The sequence below is a fragment of the Lepidochelys kempii genome, chromosome 3 (assembly GCF_965140265.1).
Source record: "Lepidochelys kempii isolate rLepKem1 chromosome 3, rLepKem1.hap2, whole genome shotgun sequence".
In the NCBI taxonomy this organism is placed as follows: Eukaryota; Metazoa; Chordata; order Testudines; family Cheloniidae; genus Lepidochelys; species Lepidochelys kempii.
In genome coordinates, this window is record NC_133258.1 from 45,702,013 (window position 1) to 45,719,829 (window position 17,817).

At 40.1% G+C, this 17,817-nt stretch overlaps 1 protein-coding gene across 1 annotated transcript in view; it reads left to right on the top strand.

Moving 5' to 3' along the window:
* LOC140908665 (elongin-A-like) overlaps positions 1 to 13,921 on the top strand; it is a 34,435-nt gene extending 20,514 nt beyond the window's left edge. Inside the window, exons 4-11 of the mRNA XM_073336267.1 lie at positions 2,498 to 3,215; positions 4,726 to 4,825; positions 5,872 to 6,036; positions 6,670 to 6,767; positions 8,698 to 8,878; positions 9,427 to 9,550; positions 13,467 to 13,600; positions 13,731 to 13,921. Of these exons, the coding sequence (XP_073192368.1) occupies positions 2,498 to 3,215; positions 4,726 to 4,825; positions 5,872 to 6,036; positions 6,670 to 6,767; positions 8,698 to 8,878; positions 9,427 to 9,550; positions 13,467 to 13,600; positions 13,731 to 13,792 (1,582 nt within the window). The 3' untranslated portion in view covers positions 13,793 to 13,921. The remainder of the gene's footprint in view (positions 1 to 2,497; positions 3,216 to 4,725; positions 4,826 to 5,871; positions 6,037 to 6,669; positions 6,768 to 8,697; positions 8,879 to 9,426; positions 9,551 to 13,466; positions 13,601 to 13,730) is intronic.
* The last annotated feature ends 3,896 nt before the right edge of the window (positions 13,922 to 17,817 follow it).

The window sequence follows — 17,817 nt, forward strand, 5'->3', positions numbered from 1 at the left end:
CCAGTTGATCGCAATCGACCAGTTGGTGACCACTGATTTGGATAATGTTTGGTGTATCTGGGTGTCACTCTCCCTCACAAAACTGTTTGCTGCTCTTGTTCACTAGCTCCTATGGTTTCTTAAGAGCTGCCTTTTTAAACCCTTGGTTTCCCTGAGTAGCCCTGCCCCCTGGTTAATGGTTAGTGGAGCCTAAAGGGATAGGGGATCAAAGCCTCATTAAGAAGCTCTCAGCCTTTCCTAACAGGCCTCTAGGCTCAGCACATGGGCCTGCCCCCCTGTTCACCCCCCCCAAACCAACCATTATATATATATATATATATATATATATATATATAAATAAAAATACATGCTACAGTCAAGCCGCAAGCACACAACAGACAACTCACCCAAAGGGTCACGTCACTCCTCCTTCACCTGGAGAGCTGCCTTGCAAAATTCGCGTTTGCTGCTCCTGTTCACTAGCTCCACTGAATAGACATAATCTCCGTCTCCTTGATACAGCCACTGCTGCCCTCATCAGGCCAGATGTGTTTTAGGCCCTTTACAGTTCCTTACCTGATATTTTTGGGACAGAGAGAAGCTGATAGCTTGAGAGCTGAAGGTCCCAGTGGATTTGGGGTTAGGTAGGTCAGGTAGGGTAGGAGAGGTATTCTGTAGTTTGTTCGTGGTTTGTTTTTGCTGTGGAAAAATCCATGGTACATTATTAGTTGAACTGTAAGTTTTACATCTTAAATTTCTATTGAATGTTTTTTTTAATATCACTAAACTGCCCAGAATCTGGGGTGAATTCAGTGTATATTGAAATAGGTAATAAATACTTGGCTGCTGTTCCTCTCTGGAAGGAAGCATGCTGGGGAAATGATTGTGTGGCTTGCTTATTCTCACTTTCTGGTGGCAGCAGTTGCTAGTTGGTTGGACCCTGTGCTAATGTGGAAGAGTTATAGCAGCACTAGGATTTCTGGTACATTTAACAAAGCATGCTGTTAAGGGAGATCTGCTGCTGTGGGAACAAGCAGAGAGGTGCTGCATCTGGCCATCTGCTGATAGCTGCTGCTCCTGGCATGCCAATCTGTAGGGGCTGAGAGATTGTGGGGTGCCTTCAGATAGGATTTACTCTAGCTGCTGAAGTGGCAAATAAAAGGAAGAAAAGCCTGATGTATCAAAGGTACTTAATAGATTGAAGGAAATATTTCATATCAAACACCTGACCCTGTAGGCCCTGTCACTAAAATGTGTTTGTACTCCTTTTCCAACAACCGTGCAGTTGTAAGCGCTAGTGTAAACACTGCTCAGACTGCTTTCATGCAGTCCTGTCTATATCGGTTGCCCCACTAATGGAAAACAGGTGTGCACAGTTTTCTAAAGCTGCATTTACTAAACTCTAAAGACACACACACACACACACACCATTTTTCACACTTGTATTTTCTCAGAAGTCCCTTTTTTAGGAGCACTACCTGGATTTTGAAATTGAACTTGGCTGCTTTGTCAGTACTGGAACTAGTGTTTTTGCTTCAAGGGACATCAAGTGTTTCAAGTCCAACACTTGGATTTGTGAAAATTTTACATGGTAGAAAACCAAGTTATTAATTCTGTTGCCCTTTTTTGACCGAGCGACTAGTTAAAGTTTGGGGTCCTGGGGGATGTTCCTGCTAGAAGTAGAGATTGATGGAGTCTGGTATTTTCTTTGCAATCTTTTTTATTTAAAAGACACGTATGAAGTCCTGTGTCTCTGAATGCAGAAGGAACCAAAAACAAAAGGAGCAGTTTCTTAATTTACAGCTCCCAAGCCTCTTTAGCCAACACCAGAGCCAAAAGTGCGTGCACTAGCTTTGTTCGGAGTTGTCAGTGTTTGCTTAAAGAAAAGGAGGACTTGTGGCACCTTAGAGACTAACGCATTTATTTGAGCATAAGCTTTCGTGAGCTACAGCTCACTTCTTTGGATGCAGCTCATGAAAGCTTATGCTCAAATAAATGTGTTAGTCTCTAAGGTGCCACAAGTCCTCCTTTTCTTTTTGTGGATACAGACTAACATGGCTGCTACTCTGAAACCAGTGTTTGCTTAGAGGCTCCTGCTTGGCTTTCTTGGCTAACCTCTCTCTCCCCCTCCCTGACTGCCTCACTTGTCTTTTCTCCCTTTGTGTGATCTCCCTTCTCACTCTCACACATACCCTACCCAAAACAATACTCAGCCGAAAGCTCTGGGCACGTTCACACCTCTTTTTGTTTTAGGTGGGGGGCTTATACTTACAGTTAACCTCCTGCTGAGATTGACAGATGTGAAGTCAACTCATAACAAAGTTTCATTCAGCTCATAACAATACAAATGTCTTCATTACTTTTCTAGAAGACTTTTAAACAACTCAAACATTGAAGCATGTTGCATGTGACTTTAAAACTTTCCCTTTTACTAATAACATTGGTAAAAGGTCTGAAGGTCACTCTTGGTAACTGAGCATTAAATTGGAGTCTGTTTTGGTTCTGTCTTGTATTTCAGTGACCGCAAGGGGAAAAAACAGAACACAGACAAGAGGAACGAACAAGACAAGACAAAAACATCAATTTGTAAGGAGAATAAGCACTCTGGCAAGACAAAAACATCTGAACCAGCCTTAGAAGATTGTAAAAGATCTCCCACATCTGATAAATGGAAGAAGGAGTATAGTTTTACAGAGAATAAGCAAAGAAATAAAGATACAGAATCTTATAAAGGGCATGAAAGCAAAATACATAGCTCCAGTAGTTCTAAAAATACGTCCCAAAGCATCAATCCTGAAAACACAAAAAGTGACTGCAAAGAAACAACCTCTGCTGCCAGCAAAAAACCTTCAGAAAAGCACCATTCTCCTAGAGCCAACAAAAAAGATCTATTTCCAACAAAAGGGTCTTGTAAGGATCTCTCCAAACAGAGAAACTCTGAGGACCCAGGAAAATTAAAACAAACACTTAGTATGGAAAGCAAACTAAAGTTGCCCAGTGATGAGGACTTTGAGCCCCCTGTTATGTCTTTTGAATCCTATCTTAATTATGATCAATTTTCAAATAAAAGAAAGAGGAAGACTTGCGCTACAAGTGAACAGTCAAAAAACGTCAAGGGCTGCGAACAGAAAAACTGCTCGTTATCGCAGAAAAATTCCATATCCCCTGTCATGAAAGAGAGCGAGGAAGAACCACCCAAATCAGAAGATGATCAGTCAGAAAGTCCCACTAAAAAGGTAAACTATTTAGTCAAGCTAACATGAAATAAAGTGCTAATTTAATAGTTAATATATTAACAAATTTATTTTGCAGTTTAATTCCATATGTTTTAACTCAAACCTTAGATTGCGTGGCTTTGACATATCAGCCACACACCGAAGTGGTTACTAATAATTGGGAATCATTTTTGACCCAGAGAAATAGGACTGTAGTTTGTTTCTTGGATCAAAAGTAGTTTGTTTTCTTGGAGTAAAAGTTTAAATGTTTAAGATTGCAAAGTCAAGTGCCAAAATAATAAAACTGCAGATTTGAGATTACCCTTGAAACCTTAATTGTGCCTCCTTGTGCATATGGATTATGATAGTCTTTAATGATGAGATTATACTGTTCTTCCCCAGGACTCTGCCTTATTTAGGCCCTGACTCAGGAAAGTGTTGTTGATGAAATCCCTTAAAGATGTGCTTAATTTTAAGAACATGAAGTCCCTTTGGATTCCATAGGATTGAAACACACGGTTGAAGTGCTTTTCTGAGTAGGGATGCACTTTGTGTTTCCTTGAATCAGGGCCTTATGGACAGGATAGTTGGTTAAGTAATGAGGTAGCTGTACAGTAATTTTTCCTCAATGTGTGGTAGCTCCATACCTTACTTAATGCACAATATCAAGAACCGACACCAAATAAGTGTACAACTCCTCATAGGCTTTCTTATGGCACTCATCCTAAATATCTGATTCTCATCATTAAAACAATTTATCTTCACAACACTTGAGTGGGAGTAGAAGACTTTTAGAGATGGGGGTATGAGTCTTAGGGAGACTAAGCCCAAAATTTGCAGAAAGTCTTGAGTGATAAGTTATATGCCCAATCACTGAAGATACCCAGGGCCTAACTTTTTAAAAAAGAGTATCGCCATATAACATATGCAGCTCCCATTGTCTTCACGTGCAGTAGTACGTACTTGGCACTTTAGAAAACTCAGGAGCCTGATGCCTCAAGTTGGGCAGGAACACGCAATTAGTGGCCATCTGTGAAAACTTTTGACTAATTAATTGACTTGCCCAGTAAAATGCAGGAAGTCCATGGCAGAGGCAGGTGTAAGGTCCCTTTCCCTGCCTCCCCAGGATAGTATTCAACTGTCCTCTAACCATACAACCATCTCTTCTCTTTTTGCAGTCCCCTCATTCACTATCCACCTTGCAACTTCTCCAATGATTTGGACCAGCATCCTATTAATGAAAGCCTCATTTACTACACCCTTGTGATTCATTTCTAAGCCCACCTTGTGCACAGATTGTAGCAAGGGACCTGTGACCTATTGGGTTTTTGTATGTAATATAGTGTTGGTGATGAGTGAATGGATAAAGTGAAAAGTAATTCATAGTTATGGTGAAGTAATGTTTAGTGTAAGAAAGCAACAAGTCCAGTTACCCTTTTGGTTTTGCTTTAATATTTGATGTATTTGAAGAATTCTTTATCTTCAGTAAGGATTAGGGATATTGTAACAGTGTTTCCTTGAATGCGTGTAGGCCAAGACAGCATCACTCCAAGAGCTACTTAATACTCCACTGCCTAAATTTCTGCCAGAGATATCCTTATCTTCTCCCCCATATTCTACAGAGTTCAAAGGTAAGTAATATGCAAGACTGTTACAGATGAGACTAAAATGAGCTCAGTTAGCAAAGCAGTCCTGGTGAGTGTGGGCTGTATTGCACCCTCACAAAGAACATGCCAGTGTTTTGTACTAGTGCAGCACTTCATCTTCTGCACTGGCCCCCACATAGGGGATCCAATAGACTCTAAAGGGAGAATGTAGCATACAGGAGCCAATTCCCCAGTTCCACCCACTTCGACAAGGCCTTCAACGCTTGTGGAATTCAAACCGTACAGAGATGGCGGGGTGGGGGGGGAGGATCTTACATGGGGTGGAAGAAGCTGTTGAGGGGAGGGAGCATGCCACATTGATCCAATGTACTTTCAGGCACACTGGCTTTTTTTCTCAATTTATTCATTGTTCTCTTGTGCACCTCCTAGTAGGGGAGAATCTAGCACTCTGTATTATTAACCAGGCTTGTTTGGATAAAACAAATACTGAAACTTGCAGATGTGACAACCTTATAATAACTGACAGACATACTACTCCTTGAATGTGGAGCATGATATGATCTGAGAACGTGCAGGTGGATGCTATGTGGGCTTCCCTGCACAGTTCTACTGATAAACTGCATTCTGGCCTTGAAATATCCGTGCTGTTACAACTCTTGGCTTCTTTAGTTTAACTACTAATTTTACCAAACCATCATACAATTTTTTGTAAATTAGACGAATGTTTACGAGAACTAAATCACCAGAGTGTTTTGACTTGGGGTATAAGTCAGCATTTGAACTCTGGCTTCTATGGGTAAAAGGCATTTAAACTCATTGCCTCAGCTGAAACTGAATCTACACTTTTGCTCCACGTACAATGTCCATAAGTCCTGAATAGATGTAATAGAACTTTATATTGCAATAAAAACGAACTGCATGTTTTTTCTACCAGCCATGTTTCTCAATTAGCTAATTATATGCCTTTAGGAAACTAGATCGCTTTGAACATCCTTAAAGAACTGCAATATGAATCTGAGTATATAGGTAAAATGCTTTTTTGAGATTTATTTTGTTTGTAATTTCTGTAGCACCAGTTGCAGAAGTACCCCAGCAAAGCAGTGATACAAATCAATTCACAGGACGGAGATTGAACTCTAAAATGCAGGTTTACTCTGGCTCTAAAACAGTCTATCTTTCAAAGATGCTAACCCTGTATGAACAGTGCATCCGCATACTTCAAAATAACATTGATTGTAAGTACTTTAATATGGGTTTCAGCAGGCTGAGTGGCATTATAGTGCTAGGCTTTCAATAGTGTAAGACCATATTTTTTGTGATTGGAGAATTAAGTTTCTTATGAAGTTCCAACTTTACATTATGATGTCTGATGCCATGGCAATAGAAACCTCATGAAACAAAAGCCAAAAAAGCCCTCTTGCTTTTTTCTGTCTAGATGCTATTAGTCTCATGTTTAATCTGAGGTAAACCTGTATTTGGTATAAATTGGGGATGAACTGTCAAGAAAATACTTGGTATGTACATTCACTCCTTGCATCTAATTGGCATGTGAGTATTCTGAGCTTTGGTGTGTGTCTGGGTGAGAAAATGCATCCAGACGAGCGGGGGGGGAGAGAGAGAGAGAGAGAGAGAGAGAGAATGGGTAGAGATGGTGGAATGGGTAGACAAGGATGCCTACTATGTTTCCTCAGACTACCATTTTAATAATCAGTACAGAACAGCTCATCTACGAGTTTAGGTTGTCCAGACTTCAGAACATATATTCTGCTGGTATATATTAAAATAATCCTATATCTTTTGTTGGGTAAGTGGTGAATCTTATTGGGCACATATAGGTGGGATACTTAAAATATTGTTTTGCTTTGTAGCACTACATGAAGTAGGAGGAGTGCCCTTTGAAATTCTTGAACCCGTGCTAACACGTTGTACACCAGAGCAGTTGTTTCGTATAGAGGAGTGCAATCCGGTAAAGCCTGTCTTGTTCAATGCCTTAACCTATTTCATGACTGCTTCTGCTCAAAATCGAATTAACTTTCATTAAATCAAACTACAAAGTAGAAATTGTGAAGTATCACCCCCCTCCCCCAACCCAGTGGCTAGTTCACAAACTGATCAGACCCTCTATATAGTAGGACTTTTTGTCTACAGTTTTTAGGAGTTAAACTCTGTAAAGAATATTTATTAGCATCTAGAAGCGTGGTACATGCTTTACATAATGTGTGCTTGGACAGGTCCCTGCATCAAAACATTTGTAATCCAAATTGACAACACACAAAGGGCTGGAAGAAGGGGTGAATATTTTTGAAAGGCAAAACATAACTTACTACAGTCACCCTCCCTGTCTTCTGCCTTGACCTTTTACTTTTTAATTCTAATATGTGTAGAGTTCTATTAACTTCAGTTTTATCCCCCATCACTAATTATCTTTGTCCTTGCCTACAATATTCTACTTTTTTCCTAGTAAAGTTAGCCCCTTACTGATTAAACTCCTTCATCGCTCCATTGAGCAGACCATAGCCTCAAACTGTTTTACTCCCACTGGACAAATGTCCCCTCTACACCAAGGGAAAATTAAAAAGGGCATTGGCAATGTTAACATGAAAGGGATCAAAACAAAACTTCAGATGAAACTTGGTTCCTGTTGAGGTCCAGGGGACAAGAATGGGCTCTTAGCTTGAAATTTAAAATTAAATGAACGACCACCGTTTGTTTCTGGGATAGTTTTAATATAGTTTTTATTATATTTTCATTTTCCCAGCTCCTGCTTTAACTCCTGGTTGAAGGCAGGGACTGGGGTCTGTTTATACTACTGTGACAGACCAAGCAGAAGGGGATCTGACAGATTAGGACACTGCACTAGATAGTTGCCTCTTCCCACACAGCTCCACATCGCTACAGAGACAGTTCTGGGAGCTGAGAGGAGGGGGAACTAGACTCCTACACTGACCTGTTTGGAGTGAGTTGGGGAGGTTATTAGCTGGAGAAGCCATTGGTAGTAAAAGGGAATGAGGATGCAAGCAGCCTGCTTTTATTACTCTTAGCTTGGAACCATGCAGGGAATAAAGGTTCTTTCCCTGGCTTCCTTATAGCTGTTAAGAGAATCTGTACAGTCTACCCTAATCACCCATCACTGTGATTTCTTAGTCCTACTGTCATTATCGTGCCTCCTGGCTTCTTCACTGTATGTCCAGGATCTGAAGTACCAGGGGAGTTACTAGTGGTGAATCAGGGAAGCCAGCATAGGACACACATTTACTTCTGCCCCTAAAATAAAAAAAGGAAGGAGACAGAACCAATTTGAAATAGCTGGAACACATGAGAGTATTTGAATCATCTATGTATTCCCAAGAGAAAAATAGTTAAGGCTGCAGAATGAAGCACGCAAATCAGGAAATGTCAAAGCTAAATTTGCTGCAATAACCTCAACTCTTCCCTCTTCTACATATGTGTATGGTGAAAGGGCTTCAATTACATGATACTATTTCTGAACTGGATTTGTGGATACTTAGTACTCTTGGAAAATCAGGCCACGCTTCTTTAGGTGCCTAGATTTAGGCACTCAAGTTTGAAAATTTTGACTAACTGTCTTTGTCTACAGTATAAAGAAACCTAATCTAATCTTTGACCAATGGATACATTAGATGTTGCTGAATGTGGCTTGTTAGGCTTCTGAATGTTATGGCACATGGTGGGAAGAGATGTTTACTAGAGTTCCTTTGGCTTGCTCCTCAGTCTTGAAACGGAGGATAACATTTTCAAAAGTGCCTAGGTGACTTAGGATCCTAAACTATCATTAAACATCTATAGGAGTTAGGTGCCTAAGTCCCATAGGTGCTCTTGAAAATTTTACCATAAGTCTTTAAGTGTTGTTAAATACCTTTTTGCTTCAAACCAAGACATTTATAGAAGAGTCTGATCATTTGTGGAAGAAACACTGCCAAAAGGATTTTAAAAACGAGCATCTCCTGGAATATGAGTCATGGCGTGAAATGTACGTGCGGCTCTTCAGTCAGAGAGAAGAAAAACTAAAGACCCTCACGAAAAACATTATTTCAGCTCAGTCTGAGAAACCTAAAGGTAAGTAAAGTCTACAGGTAACTTTTCCTTGAATACCACCCCCCCTTCCCAATTTTCTAATTTTCAGAAATGCAATGTGTGGGATTTAGTGACTTTTATTTTAATTGCACTGAATGTTAATAAAAGCTCATCTCCGGGAGAGGTGATTGCTATTCCTTTGCGTTCAAATGCTTTTAAAGATTACACACAAGATTCATTCATGTAACTGATTCATGCTTTAGACCATGTCTGATCTCGATGGTTTAGAGCTTGGGAGCCAAGGCTGTCTGTTTCCTGTATTGTATGGGCCATCACTAGAGCCATCCCAGACACTGTCTCTGTGAAGAAAGGTGTGCACGTTCTGTAATATTACTTTGTCCTTGTTCAGTGGGTACCTTGATGTAAAGTTTTGTAAACCTTTCACTGTTTTCTTATATTTAACATTTTTCATTAAATGTTGGAAATCACATTGCCACACAATCGTTATCTTAATGTTTTTTTCTTGTCTTGGAAAGAGTCAAGTTTGATACTTAACTTTAAAAACACCCTTCCCCTTGTTTCTATGTTAGGGCGACAGGTTAAACTGGCTTACATACACAGTGTGGCAAAACCACCCAGAAATGTTCGGCGGCAGCAAGAGATCTATGGGACAGCTGGACCTATTATTCAGCTGCATCCTGTTGAAAAGGGCAAGTAAGTACGCTGTTGCTGCACCGTGATTTGATATTGGATGACTTCATGCTGGTCATGTCAGTAAATGAATGTTACCAGCAAAACCTTTGTATGAAAGAATGCAACTAAACTGTAACTATTGCTTGGGGGTGTGTGGTTTTTTTTTGTTTAGTATTTCAACTACAGGAAATATAAACTTATATTTTAGGAATTGTGTCTGCAGTGTGCCCCAACTTCATCCCTTTCCCTCAAACTCCAGTGCTGAGGTCACCCTTCCTCTAGCTGGAGAGTGGGTCTGTTCTTTGCAGATCACATTGGTGTTACCTGATATTCTGTATAGAGTCCAAACTTCCTTTTATGTTATGACCCTACATAATAATCATAAGTGATCTCCTGTTATAAATCTAACTCAGCTGGCAGCTCTGTTTTATGCTGGACCACAGCAGATGCTGATGCCCTTGACTACAGGTTGCTGTTTTGGTAGCTAAGGGAATGTCTGGAACTACCAATCAGTAGGGGTGGACTGTTTTCATCACTGAAGGAGTGGAAACATAGGATCCTTCAAAGATGATTTTCTGCAACTCTACGTTTTGCTCCATGGGCCTTATATTTCGGTTTCTGACCTGGATGAATGACTAATACTGTTGTCAGATGGATGTCAATATGACAATAGCTCAATTTTCCCCAATTAAATGTTCTTTATGTATTATTGCATTATATTTATAAGAAACCAGGGTTTTTGTCAATAGAAACATAAGAACGGCCATACTGGAACAGACCAATCATCCATCTTGCCCAGTATCCTGTCCTCCAACAGTGGCCAATGCCAGGTACTTCAGAGGGAATGAACAGAACGGGCAATCAAATGATCCTATTCCTAGCTTCTAGCAATCAGGGACACTCAGAGCATGAGTTTGCATCTCTGACCATCTTAGCTAATAGACATAGATGGACCTATTCTCCAGGAATTTGTCTAATTCTTTTCTGAACCTTGTTATAGTGTTGGCTTTCACAACATCCCTTAGCAACAAATTCCACAGGTTGACTGTGCCTAGTGTGAGGAAGTACTTCTTTGTTTGGTTTTTAAACTTGCTGCCTATTAATTTCATTGGGTGACCCATGGTGGTTGTGTTATGTGAAGGAGTAAATAACACTTACTTTCTCTACACCAGTCACGATTTAATAGACCTCTAACATATCCCCTCTTAATCTTCTCTTTTCCAAACTGAAAAATCCCAGTCCTTTTAATCTCTCCTCTGATAGAAGCTGTTTCATACCCCTGATGATTTTTGTTGCCCTTCTCTGTAATTTTTTCATTTTTAATATCTCTTTTTTTGATGGGGTGACCAAAACTGCAGGCAGTATTCAAAGTGACGTACCATTGATTTATATAGAGGCAATATATTTTTCTGTCCATCATTTTTCTAATGGTTTCAAATATTGTTAACTTTTATTGACTCCTGCTGCACATTGAGCAGATATTTTCAGAGAACTATCTGCAATGACTCCAAGATCTTTAAGTGTTAACAGCTAATTTAGACCCCATCATTTTATATGTATAGTGGGGATTATATTTTCCAATGTGCATTACTTTGCATTTATCAACATGGCAGATGAAATTCAATTTTGTTGCCCAGTCACCCAGTTTTGTGAGATCCCTTTATAGCTCTTCACACTCTGCTTTGGACTGAACTATCTTGAATAGTTCTTGTATCGGCAAATTTTGCCACCTCACTGTTTACCCCTTTCTCCAGATCACTTATCAACATGTTCAACAGTACTGGTCCCAATAGAGACTCCTGGGGGACATCACTATTTACCTCTCTCCATTCTGAAAACTGACCATTTATTCCTACCCTTTGTTTTCTCTTTTAACCAGTTACTGATTCATTAGAGGCCCTTCCTTCTTATCCCATGACTGCTTAGTTTGCTTAAAAGCTTTTGGGGAGGGACCTTGTCTGAAAGAACAAGTACACTAGATCCACTAGGCCAACCTAATCCCCATGTTTGACTCCCCACTCAGAGAATTCTAATGGATTAATGAGGCATGTTTTCCCTTTACAAAAGCCATAATTGACTCTTCCCCAACATATCCTATATTAATCTGTGTGATAATTCTGTTCTTTCCTATAGTTTCAATCAATTTGCCGAGTACTGAAGTCAGGCTTACTGGCCTGTAATTGCAAGGACTACCTCTGGAACTGTTTTTAAAAATTGGCGTCATGTTAGCTGTCCTCCAGTCATCTGGTACAGAAGCTGATTAACGTGATAGGTTAGATACCAGTTAGTAGTTCTGCAATTTCACAATTTAATTCCTTCAGAACTCTTGGGTGAATACCATCTGGTCCTAGTGACTTATTACAGTTACATGTATCAGTTTGTTCCAAAACCACCTCTATTGATACCTCAATCTGGGACAGTTCCTCAGATTTGTCACCTAAAAAGAATGGTCAGGTGTGGTAATCCCCCTCACATCCTCTGTAGTGAAGACTAATCCAAAGAATTCATTTAGCTTACCTGCAGTTGCCTTATCTTCCTTGAGTGTTCCTTCAAAATCTTGATTATCCAGTTGCCCCATTGATTGTTTGGCAGGCTTCCTGCTTCTGATGTACTTAAACAAATTTCAGTTAATTTTTGGGTCTTTGGCTAGTTGTTCTGCAAATGCTTTTTTTGGTCCTGTGTAATTATACTTTGATTTTCCAGAGTTTATACTCCTTGCTCTTTTCCTCAGTAGGATTTAAATTCCAATTTTTAAAGGATGCCTTTTTGCCTATAACCACTTCTTTGACTTTAATGATGGAAATACATTTTTGGTCCTCTGTTTTATAATTTGGGATGTACGTTTAATTTTGAGCCTCTATTATGGCTTTTTTTTTAAGTTTCTCTGTGGCTTGCAGGCATTTCACAATGGTGCCTGTACGTTTTTAATGTCCATTTAACTAGTTTCCTCATTTTTGTGTAGTTCCCCTTTCTGAAGTTGAATGCTATTGCAGTGAGCTTATTAGGTGTTCCATCTCCCCCCCCCCCCACTCCGCTCCGCCCTGATGTTAAATTTAATTATATTGTGGTTGCTATTACGAAGCGGTTTAGCTATATTCACTTTTTGGACTAGATCCTGTGCTGCACTTAGGACTAAATCAAGAATTGCCTCTCCTCTTGTGTGTTCCAGGACTAACTAATTGCTCCAAGAAGCAGTCATTTATGGTGTCAAACTTTTATTTGCTTGTGACGTGTACCCAGTGAATATGGGGAAAGTTGAAATCCCTCATTATTATTGAGTTTTCTATTTTTATATCCTTTCTAGTAACATATTGGTTTCAGCCTAAAAAATAAGCATCTGTTCTGTAGGTTGTCTAACATTTGAAACTGATTAAAGTTGGTGCTGGTAAGAAAGTGGCACTAAAGGGAAAGCTTTCATTTAGCATTGTGGACTGACCTTTCTAGTGCATAGGGTTACTTGTGTACAGTTGCTTTTAACTAAGTACCTGCAAAAAACCAAATTAAAAAAACTGTAAGAATGATAAATTGAAGCACTAGTTCTAAAGGACTTAATGACCAGCCATAAGTGATTCTGTTGCTAAATATCTTTGCACAGTCTGACATAAACTGTGGTCATTGAAGTGTGATTGGTTTTACCTGTATTTACCATTAACTCTGAGTGGAAAATAAATGTGGGTGAAAGAATGAAGTACTGATGAAACACATTCCTGTTAAAATATGGTTCTTATAATCCCTTGAAGACAAGGTAGGTCAGATTATTGCAAACAATATGATCTGACTCTTTTTTCTGAAAATTCTGTTTCATAATCTTAAGGTGTTTGTGTTTGTGTTGTTTAAACAGGTTAGTATTAATGACTTAAATCCCGTGAGGTTTTTAAGCTGAACTCTTCTTCTCTTCTCTCCCCCTCCCCCTCCCCATTTTGGTTATTTTTAATAGAACAAAGAATCCAGAAAGCAGAGACCGAAATAACACCTCACCAAGCCAAAACGCAACCACTAGCAATGTAACAAATGGAAGCTCCAGCACTTACTCAAGTGGAGTAAGTCAGGATATAAAAAAAACTGTCAAAAGTAAGTAGTTGCAGAATAATTCCTTTACTATTTGGCTGATAATATCGTTAATTGTATTACTTTTAAAGTCACTTTGAGTTTGTTGAGTATTATACAACTATAATCCTAACTAAAATGTTTTTCTTTGAAGAAATTGCACCAATGATGAGAAAATCTTTGAAAGCATTCAAGAATAGAGTTGGACCACGATAAAACAGGATCTTGCATATCTGATTTAAACTTATGTTAACACTTGCATATTCTACGCTATGTCTATGTAATATAAATTAGTGAATTGTGAATATAACCTGCATTCAGTTAAAATAGTCTCTTCAATGAAATAAAGTGGCAGAATGCACACAGTGGTTTGTGATTTTAGAATAAAATCTAAATCCTTTATTCCCCTATCCCCAACCCCCTGCTCATTCCTTTGAACCAATTAGCAAAAGTGAATGGAAATAAGGCAACTTCACAGGAGTCTAATAGTATCAACAATCTGTAGCCAAGGAAGTTCGTGCCGATTTCATAAATGACCTTTGTAGATTATGAAGACTTGTATATGAACTTCATTATTTTTCGTCAGTGACTGATGCAGAACTTAAAATATTTATCCCCTTTTTCTATTTGTTTAAAATAAAAACTTAAGTAGACCAAATTCCATTATAGTCTTGAATGCTGCACAGTAAAATCTTTTGGTAGCTTCTAAACATCTCTGGAAAATGTGCAAGGTTAGACTTGCATGAAATATAGAGATAGTAAATGGGTAACTCAGAGGAAATGATTAGTGCTGCTCCTTGCCCCAAAAAGTACTATTAAAAATAACTTGCATTTTGATGTTGCATGGACAGATGAAGAGTGTCCCAGCTATGGCTGGTAGAACACTTTCTATCAAAAGTATTCTTGGGGAAAAAAGGGATTTTCTAATTTTTTTTGTGTGAAATGTGTCTGCTTTTTCTGTGTAAAATTGCAACTTTCCAGTTTTGGGATAACCGCTTTAGTTTTCATCTGGACCTGTGTGTCATGAAAAATAATAGGAATTAGTTCCATTGTAATACTGCCTTTTAAACACACAAAGGACCTACAGCAAGAGCAGAGAACTAGAAGACACTATATTCCCTGAGCTTGTACCATTTGTTAGGGATGGTGCTTGGGGAGCTGGCAGGAATTCTGGCAACCCCAACAGCCTCAGCATGGGGAGTGAAGTGTCTGGAGTTGGAGCTGTCATGAGACTTGCTACTTTAAACCCAAGAAAAACATCTAGTTGAAAGATGTGTTGGTTTCTGCTGGGGTCTATGGTTTGAAGTTGGAGGAGCAAAGCTAGTGCAAGTATCAATAGAAGTGCAGCAATGATAGCATGGGTGCCAGCAGCAGAGGCAGAGCTTATTTGTGCCAAGTACGTACCCACCAGTTTCAGGTGGGTTTATATTCAGCATGGCTAAGCCAGTGCTGTCCGTGAGAGCTAGGGTACGTCTATACTACTCAGTGGGCAGTGATCGATCCAGCGAGAGTCGATAAATCGACTCCTGAGCGCTCTCCCGTTGACAGTGGAGCGGCAGCAGTCAACTCACCGCAGTGAAGACACCGCGGTGAGTAGGTCTAAGTATGTCGACTTCAGCTACGTAATTCACTACACCCCCCCTAGTGTAGACCAGGCCTTAGTGTGGGTATGTGCATGTGAGCAGAGGAAATCATACCCCTAGCTCATAGTGCAGACATAATCTATTTCTAAACCAGTTTCTAATCCATTACAGAACTCTACATGTCAATTTATAGCCACTCAATTTCCATATTTCCTCCCTGGAGGCTAATCACTCAAAAGCTTTCTGAAACTGAGTGAATTAAATGAACCAATTCTCCTTTATTGACACTTTGACATGGTCGGACATAATTAATGAGGCGTGTTTTTTTGCCTTGTTTTTTTGTTAGCAGAAACTATGCTGGTAAAATTCTAAAACATCCAGATAATCATGACAACAGAATTCCAATAGTAAATAACATTTAAATCAGGGTCAATCATGATTTAAATTGTTTTTTTAAATTTCTTTATGTAGATTTTTTTCAATTAGATTTTTATTTATATGTTGCTAGTTCTTCACTTATCCGATTTTGCACTCTGCTAAAGTGAATGTTTTGGACTTCTTTCTTTACTGTCCTAATCGTTGGTAAATTTAAGATTTTTTTTTTTTTAACCTTAAGAAGCTTCACACTTAATGCTCATGTATGATAAGTCCATGACCTCATTAACATCCTTACTGTGAGACAACATAAATTCAAGCACAAAATTGATAAGCAAATAGGCCTATAATATAGTTGCAACCAACACCACCTTCCAATATGTTGAACGACCAAGTAAAGAAAAGTTGAAATTCTTTGACCAGGTAAACTGAGATTTGACCAAACCTCCCTTACGGTTTTGCAGTTTGAAGTCCATGAGACTTGTGCTCCTAACTCACGTAGGTGCTTCGGAAAATGTGACCTCTATGTGCCTTATCTCCCAGCCTGTGGCAGCAGTAGACTTAAGCCTTGTCTACGCTACAGAGTTTTGTTAACAAAAGGCTGCTTTTCCTGACAAAACATTGGAGGTGTACACACTACAGTGCTGCTTTTAGTGGCAAAACTCTCCTGTTTTGGATAACAAAATAATTCTCTATTCTCCCCCCCCCCTTGAAAAGAGGCATAGAGCTTTTTTGCGGCAAAGTTATATCGATGAAGTGTCAGTGTAGACACCACATTGGTTTTGTCACTATAAATGGCTTCCAGGAGGTGTCCCACAATCCCCATGCTGACCACTCTGGTCAGCAGTTGAACTCTGCTGCCAGGTAAACAAGCATTTGCCTCTCCCCCCTTTAAAGGCCCTGGAATTTTTGAAATTCCACTTCTTGTTTGCTCGGTATGGAGAGCTCATATATCATCTTCCCAGGTGACTGGTGGCTCCATGCGGCAAATGCTTTTCCACTTCTGCGAAGCTGTTGGATCTGCTGAGTATATGGGGGGAGGAGGCTGTCCCGACCCAGCTTCACTCCACCTAGGAACTTTGATACCTGTATGCAGACTTCTCGTGGCTCATGTGATAAGGGCTACGAATGGGACACTGCAGTGCCAAGCAAAGATAAAGGGGCTGAGGCAGGCATACCAGAAGGCAAGGGGGGTAAACTGTCACTCCAGTGCTGCTCCCAAGAGCTGTCGCTTCTATAAGGAGCTGGATGCCATCTTTGGCAGCAACCCCATCTCCACTGCCAAGAGCCCCATGGATGCTTTGGTGGGGCTGGAGGCAACGGACTGTGGACCTAACACCCAGGACAAAGTCGTGGATGAGGAGGTAGAGTTGGACTGTGTGGAGCCCATGGCAGGGTTATCTGGTGGTGTGACAAGTCAGGAACTTTCCCTCACTCCAGAGGTGTCTAGCCAGTCCCAGCAGTCCCTGTCTGGCGAGCAAGGAGAGGAGATTCCTGGTAAGTGATCTTTTTGAGTTACTGCTGCTCTGTTAAATGACATTCAACTTTAAGTTTGCTTTGTATACTGAACAAGTGGGTGAAGGGATAGAAATGTGCAATACTAGCTGTGTTTGAGTGTGCTCCAAATTCCCCATTGCAGCTAAGCAGTCCGGCAGAACATTGTGTTGCACGCCAAGATTTAATGGGAATTCTCTTTGAGCTTTCTGGAAACTTTCCTGGAGGTACTTGCCAATCCTGAGCTGAAGGTTCCTTGACACAGTTGCTTTGTTCCTTCCCCCATTTTAGGAAACTTTCCCATGCTACTGGGCAATCACTTGTTCTGTGCACTGCTTTGGTCCCTGACAAACAGCATAGGACCAGGTCTGAAGCCACATGTGTGCAGTAGATGCACTCTTGCATTGTTATGAACTCTCAGGAATGAGATCTGCTTCAGGGACACCCCCACTCCCCCACCTGTGGAAACTGGTGGCAGAATTTACTATATTGTCCCTAGTAGCTTGCACCGATCGCCTTGAAACATCAGCAACACTTTTTTTTCCCCAGCTTGAACACCCTCCACCCACCTGGGCAAAACTCACCATGCTTAGGGTGTTCACTGAGATGTGTGATTGGCAAGAGTCAGTTGGAAAGTGACTGGTGTGTTGTAAGAGGAGTATTTTACTGTAATGATTCAATGCTGTGCGTGTACTAACAATCATGCTTCTGTGTATTCTGCAGATGTGGCCTTCAGGGGAACCCCCTACACATGGGAAGAGTGCTTCTGCCCGATAAGGAAGTGACCAA